Source organism: Uranotaenia lowii, chromosome 2, assembly GCF_029784155.1.
Source record: "Uranotaenia lowii strain MFRU-FL chromosome 2, ASM2978415v1, whole genome shotgun sequence".
Taxonomy (NCBI): Eukaryota; Metazoa; Arthropoda; class Insecta; order Diptera; family Culicidae; genus Uranotaenia; species Uranotaenia lowii.
In genome coordinates, this window is record NC_073692.1 from 282410859 (window position 1) to 282429209 (window position 18351).

Below are 18351 nucleotides of genomic sequence, written 5' to 3' on the forward strand. Positions count from 1 at the left end.
GCTGATGACAGATGATGATTGTAAACACGGTACAAATGTATACATCATTACACGGTTAGGTGAGAATACTCAAATTGGGTTCGTGGTGACACAACAGAGTTGCCAGATATTCTGGGTAAGAATATCAAAGTACTCATTGAGAAATGAGTACTTTCTCGGTTAGGGAATATAAGAAGTGGAAAGTGACAATTAGCTATCGCTAATTAATATAGTTGTATTCTACTGACCTCACAGACGAAACATGAATAAAGATAACTCTATTCCACCACTAAAACCTGCGTTTTCAACACTTATTGACCTTCATCAGTTTATCATTAATCATTTAAGAAATCGCTCATTTCTCAAACTGAATTTTTCCACTATAAGCTTTCAATGATGAATTGAACAGCTTGAGTTGTTAATATAAAATATATTGTGAAATTCAAATATCAGCTCTTATGGGAAGAACTTTAATATAAAATGTGATTTTATCTCTGCTTCATCACTTGCACATTTTAAATAAACATAGATTTTTTCCTCGAGGACTCATATTTCGAATCACTATTCCAAATTCATGATATTCAATAAAATTTTTCAATGAACCCTTCAATTAGAAATGAGGAAAGGAATTGTAAATTAAGGTGATAAAAAAATTAACACGTATTATTATTTAGCTAAACCAGCTTTATTCATGGTTTATTGCTGATCTGATCTGAACTTCATTTTAAGATTAAGATTTAGTTTCTTTTGAAATCTGGTGTAATTAATTTGTATTCTGTGCACTGATTCTAATGATCGAAGCGTTAAATTCAAGCAAATTACGAGTTCAGAAAATGCAACATATTTTTAAATATTTATAGTGTATTTTTGGTATAATGTATTTTTATTTCTAAACTTGGATCTTAAACCCCCTCCCCCCCAAGGTTGCCGAAAAAAAATTCTGTGTTTTGCGAATAAAAATTCTGACTTTCTGTGATTTCACTCAAAAATTCTTTGATGGAAATAGCATACATTTCTTTAAAAAATCATGAAAAATTGAGACTTTTTTATAATTTACTTCAGAAAAACCAATAAACATTACCAATATTGCCATGTTTTAACAAAACGAAAATAAACATCTAAAATTTATGATGTAGTAAAAATAATAGTATTGGAAATACGTACAAAATATAAAAAATCTGTGAATTCTGTGAATATTTCCAAAATTCTGTGTTCTGTGACACAGATGAAAATTTGCCCAAAGTTCTGTGAAATTATTGATTGTTCTGTGATGTCGGCAACCTTGCTCCTCCCATGAGCGGGTCCTTCACACAGGCCTGGTATTGGCACCAAGGTTGCCGAAATCTCTGAAAAATCTATAATTTCAAATCAAATCTTTTGAAAATGACATTCTTCTGCTTAGAGATAAAAAAAATCCTGTCTAATGCTAGTTTTCGAGAATTTTTGGAATTTGTAATGTTTGCTACAATCTGTCAATATCAATTATTTTATCAGATTTTTTCATTTTAACGGAAAGCTTGGTTCTTAATGCTTTGTTTAAATCCTAAAAGCTGTCTTTAAGTCATAATGTAAGTAATAAAGCTGATAGAAAATGAACTTGTTTCACATTTCGACTCAGCGCCTATCTCGAATTCTTTGCACATCGGATAAATGTAAATTTTATTGCCTTATATATGCATTAGGTTGTGTCGAATTGTAAATTTTGTAGAATTTCAAAAACTTTGTGGTCTAAAATGTTTCTTCTTTGGATAAAACGAAGGTCAAAATATTCGCAGGGTTTTTCACATTCGAAAAAAGTTCAAATTCGACACACCCTTTTATACATATTATAAATGCATTTTGTTTTCTCTGAAGGAACTATTTTATCTAACGAAAATAAGCATTGCTTATTTTTGCACCATTCGAAAGCTGGGAATTTCCCTTTTTCATTTGAGCGCAAATTTTAAAATAATCCATCGGGGGGTCTAGAACAATTTATTATTTTTTGAATTTTTTTTACCTTTTTAATGGTTTTTTCAAGAAAAAATCATACTAAACACTGTGAAAACGCTTCTCTAACCTTCAGCGTTGATCTCCATATGTCAATAACACGATCGTATAGGAAATTTTCCTAGCTATAACTTTGTTGAAGACATCAAAGTGATACAAATTGAGAGAAAAGAGTTGTAATGTGACAAACAGAGTGATTGTTATTTCATTTGAAAAATCTAATAAAACTTCTCATCACTGATTGTACCAAGATAAGAAAAAGTATTCTACCAATTAATTAAAGAGTGTTTAAATGTTCAGGATGATTAAATGATATTAAAAAATCAATCCTTTACATAAATTTGTTAGGGATAATCTGAAGTAAAGAGCATTTATGGGGTTTTATTGTTCTAGAATAATCCGGAACCATTTTCCAAAAATCCCGAAGGGGGGAACAGATGAAATTTAAAGTATTTTAAACACAAATTCGATAATTTTTTTCTAAAATTCAAACAGTTGAAACATCGAAAGCTTAACTGTAGAAGATGGGAATTATATCACCTGTTTATTACAAAGTTTTCGATCTAAGTTATCTCGATTTTTCGATTTTGTGCAATGTAGATTTTATACAAGTTTGTTCCATGCAAGCTTTTGTCCAATTTTTTTTCCAATTTAGCGAAAATTTGAATTATTTTTCCCCTTTCGCGATGTTTCAACTCAAAGTGACAAAAACGGATTTATAATTTGTTCAGGCCTTATAAAAAACGATAGCAACTGCTTTACTTGAAAATTTTGTTACTCATATCATACTTTATGCAATGCAGCATCTCGAATAAATAAAAAAAATGTAGTCAAATAAATGTAGAAATTTTTTTTTAGCGTTTTAAGCCACTGCATTAAATTCTGTTCATTTCACGATGTTATATTTTGTTTTCATAAAAGTAAGAAAATGACATTCCAGGGGAAAGCCAAAAAAAGCAGAAATCTACGGACAAAAGTTTGCAGTGTTCCTTAGTACCAGATAAAAACCCGCGTTTTTTAATTTCATCTAGGAAATTTGAAAAAAAAAAATCGTTAACTTGAACTAATGCCAAACTGTTAGAAATCGATATAAAAAATTCGCGAAAATTATTATGACATATGATCTGACAACTTAAAGTGAATTGAGAGAAAATGTTCAAATATTAGTAATACATCAAATCAACCTCTAAAAATTGTGAAAAAAACAAAGTTCATGTTGAGATTTTGTAATCATCTTATTCCTTTTGATCGAAAAAAAAAATCAATTACAGACTTTGGGTGCAGTTCGTCTTCTTTTGACAAAAACGAACAATTTTGAATTTTTGCCTGAAACTTTAATAACACCATAATTTTTACATTCACGAACGCCTCCATATACGCTAATTTATGCAATCGAACATGAACAAAAGATGGAAATTTATTTCTGGTTTTATATATGACACTTTGCCATCCTTGTGGTACCTGTGTCTAAGGTTTAGCAATCGATTAACAGTAAAAAATCTGAAAATTTTCAGAAATCATAAAAATAATGAAAGATTATCAGCAAACATGTTTCATTTTGATATCCAGGTGGATTATTAAAAATTGGGACTTAAATATAAAAAGAAAGTTCAATTTGTTCCTTATTTAGTCTCAAATATTTGTCCATGAAGTTCTCACACTAACTTAGCTCTAAATCTGAATAGCTAAATTTTCAAGAAAAGTGGGAGACATTTTTTTCATTATAAAACCCCTTATATGCTCTTTAGTTGTAATTATCCTGCAACCAATTTATGTAAAAGATTGATTTTTTAATGTAAATAAACCATCCTGAATATTGGAACACTCTACAATAAATAACTCAGTTGGTAGAATACTATTTCTGGTCTTGGTGCAATCAGTGATGAGAAGTTTAATTAGATTTATCAAATAAAATAATAATCACTAGACCACTGGAAAAATCACTTTTGCTCCCATATGTTTTTTCGATGCCTTTTGGGTCACTAAGCATCAGTGTAAAAATTGAGACGATTTGGTTGATTCCTGAGTTAGCGAAACGCGTTTCAATTTTGTATGGAAATTTGTATGGGAGAAGAAATTTTTGCACATTTAATCATCCAGAAAATTCAAACATGCTTGAAATGCAGTTGGTTTTTGATTTTTAGTTTTTACTATTCTAAAGCTTCATTTTTTCTAGACATGGCAAGCAGCCAAGCATTTCGTGAAGAAATTATAAACAATTCAAAATAAAAACTCTGAATCCATGGAAAAGTATTTAAAAATGGCAGACTAATAAATTCATGAAATGTTTATGAAAAGGTTGTATAAATTAATAAATTCCTAGGCAAAGCAATATAGTTTTTGAAATTTTTTGTTTTCATCCTACGGTTACATAGCTTTCAAATAAGTAGTCAAAAACACAAAAATCAACAATTAACAAAGCTCTTTAAAAAAAATGGTATAACATCTAATATCTTTTCGGGAGCACAAGTTAGTTTAGTGCTTTGTTCACATGAATTGTTCTGCAAGAATCAAAGAATATTTTTAAGACATTTTTGGCGATTTTTGAATGAAAAATTTTGTTTTCCCATACAAATTTCCATACAAAATTGGAACTCGTTGCGCTATTTCAGGACTGGATGAATGGCTTCCTGTTATTTTTGTTGTTATTCTGGCAGCAAAATCATCCAAAAAAAAAATGGGAGGTGAAAAATTTAAGAATTTGAAAATTTCCATACACGACTTGCAACGGTCTAATGATTACTCTGATTGTTACATTCCCACTCTTTTCTCTTCTTTCTCTTTTTATCACTTTAATATCTCAAAAAAAAATTAAAGCCAGGAAAATTTACTATTTGATCATGTTGTTGACATATCGAGTTTGAACAACGCTAGAGATAAGAAAAGCGTTTTCACATTGATTAGTATAATTTTAAATCTTTGAAAAATAAATTGTTGTAGACCTCCCGATTATTTCAAATTTTGGCTCAAATGAAAAAATAAAGTCCTAGCTTTGGAATGGTGCAAAAATTAGCGATACTTATTTTCGAAAAATAAAGACTTTTCTCAGTGAAACCGTGGGGTGTTTGGCAAAAGAAAAGTTTGATATTAGCCGATATCCAGTCTTATTTGTAGTTTTTTTTTTCATTTTCAATAACTTTCCTTTAAAATTTGTACATATGAGTAAAATCAATCAATATTGTACTTGTACTTGTTAATGTTTCTGAAATGTCCCGCTTTTTCGGCTTAGTACCGCTTTTAAATTGTAATCCAGAACTTAACTAGTAGAGTGAGCCATTCAAACAAAAATTGATATCGCATAAGGTCTGGGTCAGCAAAATTTGCTTAAATCGAAACTAATACCAGCTAATTGAACAAAGAACGGATAGCAAAAAAAAAAAGTAGCAACAATAAAATCACAGCGAGAAGAACCATTGCAAACGGATTAAACCCGGAATGGAACTAGGTTGGTTTTTATTTCTTTCTTCCTAACCGGGTAGAAATTTAGCCTCGAAAACGGCACAGAGATTAAAAAAAGATGTACAAAAATGCAAACGAGGCGAATAAACAAGAATGCGATTCCCGGAGTTTCGAACCGGCGGGCGCAGCCATGAAAAGATAAACAAAGAATGGCAAAACTAAAAGTAAGAATGCGGTCGTCGTCGTCGTCGTCGAGGGTTTGCCGAGAGACGAAATGAAATCCAGATGAAATGAACAAAAAAGGATAACAGAACGAATGAAATAGAATAGAAGGAACAACAACATAAAAAAAAACTAGTACAAATCCAATCAACTAATCGTTACCCGGAGAATCACTTGCAGCCCGCGGAAATCTTTGTCCGGGTAGGTCTCCCAGGTTGCCGCCTCCAGGCCCAGGTCCGGATCGGAGGCTTGCATCATGGCCCCGAGGTCCAGGTCCAGGTTCGGGGGACCACCATCTGGCATCATCGGTAGCTCGTAACCCGGCATGCCGCCCAACTCGCCGATCCCGAAGACTCCTCCCTCGGCTCCTCCACCTCCAGCACCACTTGCATAATCGTTCTGATTTTTGGGAGCGTTTTTTTTTTCGTTTCGGGTTCCGGTGGAATTGTTATTGTTGTTGTCGTCGTCGTTGTTTAACATTTGCCGGAACCGGAACCGAATTCATTGTTTCATTTTCCACGGGGATTATGTATTTGTGGATGTTTGCATTCGGTGGGATTATGTGTAAAGAAAATATACAGACACACATTTGGTGTCCACGCGGAATTGGCATTGGGCATTTGCGAGACACGTGGATGTCACACGGCGGTGAGTGCAGAAAGTTTGTTTTTTTTTTTGAAGGTTTTGTTTTATTTTTCGGATGAGGTGGATGTTGGTTTATTCATTTTTTTTTTGGTTTCATTGCAGTCGGAAGTGCGGATCATGGTCAGGTTGTGCAAAATGGATTTGCGTTTGGAGTGTGTTGTTGTGAGGACATTTGTGTGTTTTGGATTTTTTTACCAGGTTAAAAAAAATCCAAATAACAACACCACGGGAAGTTTTTTTTCGAGTGGGTTTGGTTTGATCAAAGAGAGAAAGAAAAAAGAGAAAAGAATAAAAACAATAGGTTTTGTTATAAAACATATTGTCATCAGACGATTTTTTTGTTGTGTTTTTGTGCTCGTGAGAGGATTAAACTAACATTAGCCGATGAGTTGTGATTGTTCCAATGTCTAAAATTGTAAACGGATCGTGCAGAAAATGTTTTAAATAATTAACCATTTGCTAGGGCATGCAGACCGTTTTGATGGTTGAGTGGATTGAATAATAAAAAAGGGCTTAACATTCGAATGAATTTATAAAGGAACAGGCATGCTACTAATAACAAACTTCGGATGACAACATGATTCAGTGTTCACCTCCATGAAATGACTTTGAAATGTTTTCAAACAAAATTTACAGAAATCGTACAATATAATTTATTTCGAATTGATGAAATATACTTAGAATCGATTCATGAAATATTAATCGTTCAACTTTGAAAAAAAAGACTCTGCCCACAATTTTTTAATGACCAATGCTACTCGTACCGAAAATAAATACCAATTTTATAATTAAATTAAAAACTGGATAAATGTAATATAAAACAATACTTTTTTCTTTTCCAACTCAGAAATATGTTAAAATCACGATCCATTTTCGTTATCTAGTTCATTTACATATTTTTTTGTTTTTTTTTTTTGAAAATTAACACATGGATAACCATGGATGACAAAACTCCTCAGATCGGCTTGTCTAGTGCAAGAGAGTGCCATGTTTTTCTTTTGCTCCCCCAAGCTGTGCGGGAGAAGATGAAACCACTGACCACACTGACATGACACTAAGAACAAAAATTCAACCATTTTCTGTCTAATTTATTGTTGTCAGATTTTGCAGGTTTGCAATACTGTAGGTGGCGAACCTGAAAAATTTGACAAAAAATGCCCTGTAGGAATAATCGTCCTGTTTAGCCCGATGTTATCGTAGAAATTGCGTGTTTTATTTTTAAAGTTGGGTGGCATTTCCTAACTGGGATAGTATTTCTTCAAATCGATCGATGTGCACTCTGGAATCGACATTGCGTACTGTTGGAAAAATTATCCAGAAAACGAAATCGAGTGTCCAGTCAGTATGGTCTGTGATAAAACGCTTTGCAATTAACACCGTGTTTTTTTCACCTCAGAGGCAACCTAGGTTCGCTCTAACTGCTGTCATCGTGCTCATTTATCGCTCGAAAAACGAGAGGATTCGCCCTGAGAAGAAAGTCAGTTTTGGGAGAAGTTCACCAATAATCTCAGCGTTGTTGTCAAAACAATAAACAGCTGTTTGTGGCTGAAAGCAAAGCAGTTGAAATAGTGAACGGAGAAATTATTATTGCCGCGATTCTGAACCTCTCAGCCAAGCAAAATCGTACTATTTGTTGTCCAGTGCAATCCGGACACGAAAAAAAAAAATAATCCGGATGTGAAGAATCGAGTGAAGAAATCCTGAAGGGAAAACAAAATGACAGCTGCATGTAAACATTGCGCTCGTTCTCACGTACACCTACGTATGGAATAACTCGAATACCGAAAGTTGTTTTTTTTATTCTGACGGATCCAGAATCAAATCCAGAATAATAAAAAAAAACACGCTATAAGTGTGACACTGTTAACACATACCCAGTAAACATGAATCGGCAGAGAGGTAACTCAAATCGCCAGAAGGGTCGTAACGATGTCTCTGGCGATTTTGCATCATCAAATCGGCAGAGAGGAACACACCATATGCGTGTCTCGGGTGAGTGCTACGAGATCTGAGTAGAAATGCTTAGACCCAGTAAACATGAACCGACAGAGAGGTAACTCAAATCGACAGAGGGATCGTATCGATCTCTGTAACGATTTTGCATCATCAAATCGGCAGAGAGGAACACACCATACGCGTGCCTTGGGTGAGTGCCACAAAATAATCTAAGACACGCCCTCCAGAGAAACACACGAACACAATCCGAATCGTTTGTTTCCCTTCGAGATGCGTGTTTGCCTCCCTGAGAAGTCGACTGCTACGATTGAAAGCACGCATATAAAAAAGACGGGGATAAAGTGCGAGCACACCGTACGTGTGTACGATTCGAACTGATTTCGCATGTACGGATTCGTATTCGTTGCCTTTAGGTATCTCGGCAGGACAAACCGAATGAGAATATTTGCGTTCTCGGAGTGTCGCTGAAATTAACCGTTTTATTCTAAGGTCGGTGACTCAACTCTCAATTTTTTGCATGCTCTGTCGATTTCTGAGAGGACGCGCTCATTGGGGACCCGCCCCAAGAGAGCACGATCCGAATTGTGCTCGTGTGTTCCTATCATGATGTGTGTTTAAATATTAATTCCATTAGCCTTTCATTTGGATACTTTAACATAATGATTTTGCACATAAATTGCGAAGTTCTGTCTGTTTTGCTCTTCAAATTCATTCGTCTTATTAACTTCATATTTTGAGCTAATTTACTTCAATGTATGCAACCATGCTTGACATCTCTCCTCAGATAAGCCCATTCACAGTGAGAACTTTTTTGTTTTTTCGCTCTGCTCTTCTCAAACCGTGTAGATTTAAAAAACGCTCTGTTATCTGCAGAGCAAGATTGATCCACCTAAGTGCGAGCAAGAGAAGCAAGCCAAAAAAAATGCGCTGAGTCTTTGTCCATCCCTCTCTCGATAATCTTCAACAAATCGCTAGAGGAGGCTGTATTTCCCCGGATCTGGAAGACTGCTTCAATTACTCCAATTCATAAAGCTGGGAACATACACCAAGCAGAAAATTATCGCGGAATATCGATTCTCAGCTGTTTTCCGAAAATGTTTGAGTGTCTCGTTTATGATGTGCTGTACCAAACTGTGCGACATACAATCTCTGAAGATCAACATGGGTTCATGAAAAGAAGATCGACGACCACCAACCTCATGACGTACGTATCGAAATTAGTTGACAGGCTTGATAAACGTAAACAAGTTGACGCCGTGTACGTAGACCTGAGTAAGGCTTACGACAAGGTACCGCATGATTTGGCTGTTGAAAAATTGCGGCGATTGGGGTTTCCTGATTGGCTCTGCAATTGGATAACCTCGTATCTTGTAGGCCGAACTGCTTTCGTAAGACTGGGCTCTGTTTACTCGACACCTTTCAAAATTACCTCGGGAGTGCCTCAGGGAAGTCACCTGGGACCTCTGATATTCCTTCTCTTTATCAACGATTTGACTGCTACTCTTGAGTCAGAAAAACTGCTGTACGCCGACGACCTCCAAATTTTCCGAACTATTTCTTCTTTAGTCGACTGCTGCGCTCTCCAAAAGGACATTGACAGTCTGCTAGATTGGTGCCATCAAAACGGCATGACTCCGAATATTACCAAATGTACTACCATCACGTTCACTCGACAACGAAGTCCCATCACTTTCGAGTACAAAATGTCAACGACTAACTTGAATCGCATATCGGTCGTCAAAGACCTTGGCATCACTTTAGACAACAAGCTCAACTTCTCTCAGCATATTTCCACGACAGTAGCCAAAAGTTTCGCAGTTCTTGGCTTCATACGACGGAACACGCAGTTTTTTAGTGACTTCTACAGCCTGAAATCACTGTATTGTGCTCTTGTGCGTAGCGTTATCGAATTTGGAGTGCAAATTTGGGCACCATATCAGGCGGTGCAATCGAAAAAAATAGAGAGAGTGCAACGATGCTTCGTCAGATACGCTCTACGCCAGCTACCTTGGAACGACGCCCTTGAACTTCCGCCTTACGAACAACGTTGCTTGCTACTTAATCTACCGACGCTGGCATCAAGGCGTGTATTCTTACAACGACTCTTCATTTTCGATATCTTGCAGAATAACGTGGATTGTCCAGAACTGTTATCACTTCTACCGTTTAATGCTTCTCTAAGGACTACCCGATCCCAGGAATTGCTGAGACTCTCTCATCGTCGAACTCAATACGGTCAAAACAACCCTTTAGATGTATGTTGTGTTAGATTTAATTAAGTTGCTAGTAAATTTGATTTTAATATTTCGAAATCTGTTTTCAAATCTAGAATAGGATAGTTTAATTTCTGTAAATAATTGGAAGCATCTGCAAAGATTGTTAAATAAATAAATAAATAAATTAATTAACGAAGTGCATTCTCGATTCCCAAAAACTGGTTCGCAAAACGGGCTAAAGAGAAGCCTCAGAGAGAACTTGGTTAGTCTCATAGGTTGCGTCTGAATTTAAATACAACAAAGCATACTGGTACAGAACATGAATTTAGTGAATCTAAATTATTAGCGCCCAGAGATAAATGGAAAGACTGCTGATGTTTTGTGAAACAATCTTCAGTTTGAAAAGGTGCATATTTCGATATAAAATATAAAGTCAGAGGGGTCCACCAGTAGTGAGATAAATATGATAACTCAAAAATTACTCCCGGTCTTCGGGAATGTTGATTATTGCGTGAAAACCTTTATTTTCAAAATATCTGTATTATTTTATGACTTTACTGCACAAATTTATTTAATGAACTTTGACCAATTTTCAAAAGCTATCTTGAAAACATAAGCAAACGAAAAAACTAAATGACTTACGGAAATAGCGCCTCATGTTTATAATAATTAAGTCTTATATTATTTGCACCTCTTGAGAATTTAAATTTTGTTGACTTGTGCTAAATATTTATCACGAGAGTGCACTTATCTTGGTTCCTAAATACAAACAACTTCACGATATGATTTATTGACGTCTTCAACTGCTATATATTATCTCTAATCTACCATATTATCCGATGATTGAGATTCGATCTCAAGACAGTTGGCATAGATAACAAAGATGTAATCGACTCCGCTAAGATCTGCTGGCACTGATATTACATTGATTCGACTTCAAAACAAATATAAAAAAAAACAATGCTGAACGAATTTCCAAAAATGGATATGAAATTGATATGTTTTGCCAAAAATTATTATTCGGTATACACCGATTTTTGGTTATAAATTTCGTCAAAAATCGGTACAAAACCGGAAAATCGGTTCGTGTGGCATCGCTGCTTGAAAGTTTTTGTGTAGAAAACACTATTGTGAATTTAAATAAAATTTTTATAAACGTCACTGGTAGACTGGCAACAAAACACAGGCTTCCGACAATTTAGTACTTCACTTTTCTTTGTCGAGAGTCTTTCGGAAGTTGGAAGTCCGGACATCCGAAGTAAAATTTAGTGCTGGCGCTATCATAATACATTGAAATCCTTTAGGTCAGATGCAGTGAATTATTGACAGTTCTTGCCCGTTCTTTCTCTTTAATTTAAAGTGAGAGTTTTCTACCCGCCCGACTGATCATCGGGCTGATCATTTTAAATCTGGACACACTGTTTATTATACCGTAGCACTCCTAGTTGTCGGATCTGAAATGTTTTGACAGTACTTTGTTCTGGAATGTTTCCTCTATCAGTGCTGAAAATTTCATTACGATTAGTTTTGTTTCAAAAAGTTACACATGATGGAAGCCGCGAATCGAATATTAATTTTGGACACCATCTCAAAGACCCGACGTGGTCGGGTTCAAAAATCGCGACATTGTTAAAAATGATCAAATCGGCTATGTGCAGCGTTCTCGATCGTTTTCGTGAGATGCATACTATCGATCGGCAGGTTCATACCAAGCATCATAGTGGAACTAAGAATCCGAAACTGCATTTGAAGGTGTTGAGAACGATCAAGGCAAACTCAGGGCAGTCGGACTATGACATCGCCAAGAAATTCAATGCTGACCGATGCACAGTAGACCGCTGCAGGCTTTGTATGGGAAATCTGAAATTTATAAGTTATTACAACTCCCATACCATTTTTTGATGGTATTTTCACACACAAAAATCTCCGTAAAGTTTGGAAGCGATACATTGAGTCCTGATTTAGCGCAACGAGTTTTAATTTTGTATGGAGAATTACATGGAGAATCAATTTTTTTTATTCAAAAATCGTTACAGATTTACAGAAACTTCGGAAAAATAAAAAAAAGGCTGAATACTGTTCCTCGAATTAATCTCTACAAATGATGTGAAGGTACTGTGATGCTTAGTTGTAACACAGCAAAGATATTTGGAATTTAGAAAAGATTTATCAAAAACTCAGACGAGTTTGCTTCACTCATGGCATCGCTTGCTGAAAACTTGCATGCAAGTTATTCCTTTCCAGATCGAAGGAACGGTCCCGACTCGGTCCGAAATCGGTCAGAAATCAGTCCAAAGTCAGTCCGTTGAACAGGTGAAGATTTATAATGTTGAATTCTTCATAAACTAAGTTTAGTTACTTTACTTTACACTATGGTGGTATTATTTAGAGAAAAAGCATCATTATTACAGTGAAACAATCATAACTTATATAATTTTCAATCGATTTCGGTTAACAACCTCTTGAATCATTTGTTTTAACTGATTCACAGAATCCACAGGAAATGAATTTTTTTTAAATGTTATAATCAGGTCCGAAACCATAAAAAAGTTGATTTTTTCAAAAAAAATGCGTTATTCATCGTGTTTTCTATCATTAATTCACAAAAACTGTATGTATTGTGTTAAATTTACACAAAAATGAAGTTCAGATGATCAATTGCAAATTTAACACTAAACATACCGACATTTTTTGTGTACCTATTCATACCGCGAGCGGTCAAATGACAGCAAACACCTCTTCCGCTAAAACTCTCTTGTTATTTAAAGTCGAAGAAAAAAAAACAATCGAAAAAACAGGCTTCGGGAAAAAGGCTATAAATCAGTTATTGAGTACTCGAAAAAAAAAATTTACTTAGTGCCTGAGAACGCTGAAGTTAGAAGCTATATGTTACACATATGAAAATATTTTTTTAAAATTTCTTAAGATCATGGCCACTAAAAATGTAAAAAAGTGGTAAACCGTAATTTTTAATAAATCAACCGCCAAAGCTGTTCCCGTTACATTAGAAAATTTTTGTAAAGTGAAATGGAAATTTGATGTAATTTGTGACATTTTGTTATCTTTAGATTTCTAAAACACGAAACACAGAATTTTTGACGACTTTTCAAAGGTAGCTGTTTCTTTTCTTTTTATCAATCTGCCTTTTTGAGACTATTCTAGCACCTAGAATTGGCTTTGCACTGGATCGCAACGTTCTCAGGCACTAAGTGAAATTCTTTTCGAGTACTTAATAACTGATTTAGAGCCTTTCCCAAATCCTGTATTACGATTTTTTTTCTTCGACTTTGAATAACTTTGAGAAAAATAATTGTAGCTGAAATTCGTATTTAAGTCACATTACGAGCTTTCCAAAGCTATAAACTTTGTAGAAATCGGTCGAGAAACAAGAGAGTTTTAGGGGAAAGTGTTTACCGTCATTTGATCGCCCGCGGAATGAATAGGTATACCACATGCGTAACTTCATCTTATTTTTCAACTAGGTTGAAAATTTCGGGAACGTTTCACCACATCTATCACCGTATATCTTCAATAATCTCAAAAAGTTTGTATCTTACTTTCTACATAGTGCTGTAGTTTTTTTTTCTATCTGCGTTACCCGATTTAAAACGCCTTTGTGTATGCCACACAGTATCTTGTATTCAAGTATTTAGCTAGGAAAATTGCATGCAAGTTCATGATTCCAGTGCTGCTGACAGTTTTGACTGTTGATCTACTATGAATTATTTTTTTTTTACAGATTGCTTTAACTTTTTTCTGGTTGCATCTAGCTGAAAGTAACCTTAGTAAAAATTAAAGTTTAAGAATACAGTAACCCAATGAAGAAGTTATTTTTTGTATAAAACCCAAAATCGCTTCCCTAGCGATTTTAATCTGGAAAAAAAACTTTCCCCATACTAATTTCCATACAAATTTAAAAACCGTTGCGCTAATTCAGGGATGAACCAAATCATCTTATATTTAACACAGATGATTGGAGAGCAAAAAGGAATCGGAAAAACACATGGGAGCAAAAAGTCAGTTTTTGCAGCGGTCTAATGCACAGTCTTCGTCTGAGGATTCGTCTGAGCAAAGGAATACAATCTTATCGGGCCAGTAAGAAACCAAATCGGACATTAAAGTAGAATGTAGTAACCAAAGGACGTGCCCGGATGTTCTAAGACAAGGTTCTAACGAAGTACGACGGATGCATCCTCCCTCATGGATGACGAAACGAACGTCAAGGTGGATTTTGGGCAGCTTCCTGGCCAAAAATTTTATAAAGCCACTGCCACGGAGTGATGTCCCTGGCAAGTTCGAATTCGTTTTTGCCGATAAGTTTGCAAGAATGTGTTTGATCTGGGAAGGTATTTGCAGCTACGGAGGGAAAACCACGGTTTTCGTGACAAAAAGACCATGGATTCCAAGATGTACAAGGAGGAGTGCTGAGAAAACGTATTCTTCAGTACATTAGATCTCACAAAGAACCATGGCCAGACTTGGCAAGCTGCCACTACAGCCAAGAGGTACTACAATGGTATCGGGACAACGAGGTGGATTTTGTCGAAAAAGACATCAATCCACCCAACTGCCTTCAATTCTGCTATATTGAAAAATTTTGGGCAATTGTCAAGCAGAAGATGAAGAAGAATGGTAGGACGACTCGGGATGCAATAGAGCTGAAGAGATGGTGGAACAAAATGACCGCTGAGGTCAGCGAACAGGGTGTCCAGACTATGATGAGTGGTATCCGACGAAAAGTTCGAAATTTCATCAAAACCACATCGGAATATTTTTTTTTATTTTTCCTTTAAAGTGAAATGAAAAACCTACATTTTGAGTACAAAACAAGTTTTTTTCGTTTACATACCTCCGAAATAGACCCGTTTTAAAGTGTCCTGATTCAAGATGATCTATGCTTGAAGCCATTTTCCCCCTTTTAAGTAAGAAATATGAACATGGTTTTAAAACAATTATTTGACGAAACTTTCGTAAAGTTTAAATTTCGAAATTTGGTTCCAGTTACAATATTAATGGGGAACTTAAAACATGTTATGAAAAACGAATATACTTCATTGTAGACCCTAGCTATGATACCGAATCAGACAGAGACGCATGTTATTTTCCAGTTTGATTGACTTCTGCCGGGCCGGCATCCGATCCTTATTGCGCAAGCAGCCAGCGGCCATCCTTGGTTTGTGTTGACTTTCGTGTGACACTCGTTATAATGGACATGATACAAACTGTTTGTTTGAAAAATCTAAACTACTGATACATGTACATTTTTTTTATGTATTTGCTTCAATATTGCTCCCTAACTGGCAGTCCCAGTCTGGCACCCGACAAAACTAAAACTGAGCCCGGTCGTTCGTTGATGTCGATGTCAACGGGGGGACACTTTCATTCATGTTTGCACATCCCAAATGTCCAACAACACGCGAGCGAGCGAGCGATGCGCCTACATATCTATGTATGTATAATACATGCAGCACATAAAATGGCGATGTGCGTCCTTCGGGTGTTCTAATAGGAGAAATCCAATCAACGTCACGTTCGGTTTTTGGTCTGGATGCCAGAGGCTTGGTTCATTTTTTTTTTCGGTTTGAGTCGTTGTTGCGTCTGCTGATGCGTATACATGTTAGTGCAGCCATCAGCCTACAGTGAGGGCAACTGTTTTTGATTCAACTTCAATTGAAATAATTCAAAACGTATTGAGGCTTCTTAAAAATACTTTGCAGTTTTCAAAAAGTTGATTTTTTCTTGACGAACGATTTTTTTTAGTATTTCTTGTTGTCTAAAAACTTACTTGTCAATACTAATATGTAAACGCGTAATCGGTCCAGTAACCTTACAAGTTTAAAATTTCCTGGCTATTAAGTTAGGCTGGTTCATCTTTGAATCTATTATAAAATTAAAGAAATTGTTTCAAAGCTGGTTTCAATGACTTTTTAAGACTTTTAAATAGTTTATGGTACTCGTAAAGTAAATTAAAAAAAATGCATTCAATACAGTAATACAGAACAGTAATCGTCGACTAACTAACAAAATGAAAAGTTGAACTTTTGCCTCATTCTACGAGAAAACATGTTGTTATTGATCTGTTGTCGATTGAGAGCGATTGCTGCAGTAGTTTGGCTTAGGGTTGATGAAAACTACCTCGATATTGCATATTACGAATATTTTCCTCATGAGGTTCGATACCATATCAAAAGTTTAAGCTCGTTATTCGTTGAATTGATGATCAAGAGTAGCAAAATATTATCACTTTAATAAATACTCTAAGCATGTAACCGAATCAAAGGCCTGTTCATAGAAAAAATGTCCTAATGCAAGGTTGCCAGATTTTTTTCAGAACTGATCCGGGCCGGACGAATTCGGGCTAATTTATATAAAAACCTTGCAAAAATCCGGGCATTTGTTTCCAAAATTGTCGACCAAAAGTTTGGGTAATATCCGGGCAAATTTTGTCAAAAACTCAGGAATTATTCAACCAAAATAAAAAAAAACACATTATCAACAGATTTAAAACGCATTTTACACTTCCAAAAAACCTCTCATGATTATTTTTGTAGAACTTGCTCAAAAAAATTCGTTTTGGCGGCATCATTAAAAAAATTCAAGAAACAATTTGGTTTTTTTTGTTTGATCTTGCAAATAAAGTGCATATTTTCAATGAAATCCGGGACACGGAACGTATCGGAGTTTTCCCTCATTTTGTACTACAATCGATATCCCTACAAACCCGGATAAAACCGGGCAATCTGACAATTCCTGCAAAAAAGACTTAAAACTAAGAACTAATTTCTAAATCTAGGCAAGAGACAAGCAGATTGTGGTCAATATAGTGCGTTTTCAATGCGTTTCAACCTATGTACATGAAGCGTCTCTGGAAGTGAGAACTTATCACTGACCTTAAAAATTCAAGCTCCAAGAGTAACACGATGAAACTCATCTAATTGGCCGACTTAGATCGAAATTTGTATCAAACTTTGTGCAGGAGTGATTTCAATTCTGTTGTATGCCAGTTAGTCGCCTGTTGAAATTTGGTCAAAAATGGTACGATTTGGACCCAATTTTTAAAGGTAGTACCCTGTATGTACCTAACCCATTTATTCTAGGTTTTTATTTCTTCCACAGAGTAGATTCTTATTTCGGAGGTCGACTAACTGAATGAATTAAATCTGACAATAGATAAGTTTTAAAGTATCTCAAAGTACATACTAGTTCTCTGTGATACTAGATTGAAAGGAGAATTGAAGCTTTGACATTAGAAAATTCTAGAAAACGTCATGTTACATGAAACTTTCACATCTAATGTAATAAAAGTTCATTTTCTGAGATTTAGAATGCATGTGATCTAAAAATCAAGTGTGAACCAGCGTCAATAAATATGACTCTCATTCTAATGTAGCATTGCCAGAATTTTTTTTAACGCTGGACGAATCCGGGCTATTTTATTAAAACAAACCTGACAGAATCCGGGCATTTAATTTTAAATTTGATGACCGAAAATTCGGGCAATATCCGGGCGAATTTCGTCAAAACACAGAAATTTTTCAATTAAAATGAATAAAATAAAACCTTTTATGATTATTTCATGAAAATTTCCCTTAAAATTTCGTTTTGGAGGCATGCATAAAAAAATTTAGAACAAAATTTGTTTTTGTATAATTTGCTAAATAGGGTAAATAGATCCGGTCAAATCCGAGCATTTTTCAATGCACCCTAAGCAACTGGGCCGAGTCGGACTGTTCCCAAATTTTGTATTAAATATCGGGGAAAACACGAACAAAACCGGGCAATTTGGCAACCTTATTCAAATGGATTAGCGTTGGTTCCGTAAGCAAGAGTTAGTGAAACAGCATTGACAACCTAATAATTAAATATTTGAACATTTGCAAAATTTAGACAACAAGTTGTTCTGAGTTCTTTATTAACCTTATCAATAATCAGAAAAAGTTTTATT

At 35.3% G+C, this 18351-nt stretch overlaps 1 protein-coding gene across 4 annotated transcripts in view; it reads right to left on the reverse strand.

The window, feature by feature from the left end:
* LOC129745917 (fat-like cadherin-related tumor suppressor homolog) overlaps window positions 1-18351 on the reverse strand; it is a 740130-nt gene that overhangs the window by 200125 nt on the left and 521654 nt on the right. For 3 of the 4 annotated variants that reach the window (XM_055739308.1, XM_055739307.1, XM_055739306.1), the window contains exon 8: window positions 5752-5988. The exons of the other annotated variant lie outside the window; for it this stretch is intronic. In XM_055739308.1, the coding sequence (XP_055595283.1) occupies window positions 5752-5988 (237 nt within the window). The remainder of the gene's footprint in view (window positions 1-5751; window positions 5989-18351) is intronic. 4 annotated transcript variants of the gene reach the window in all.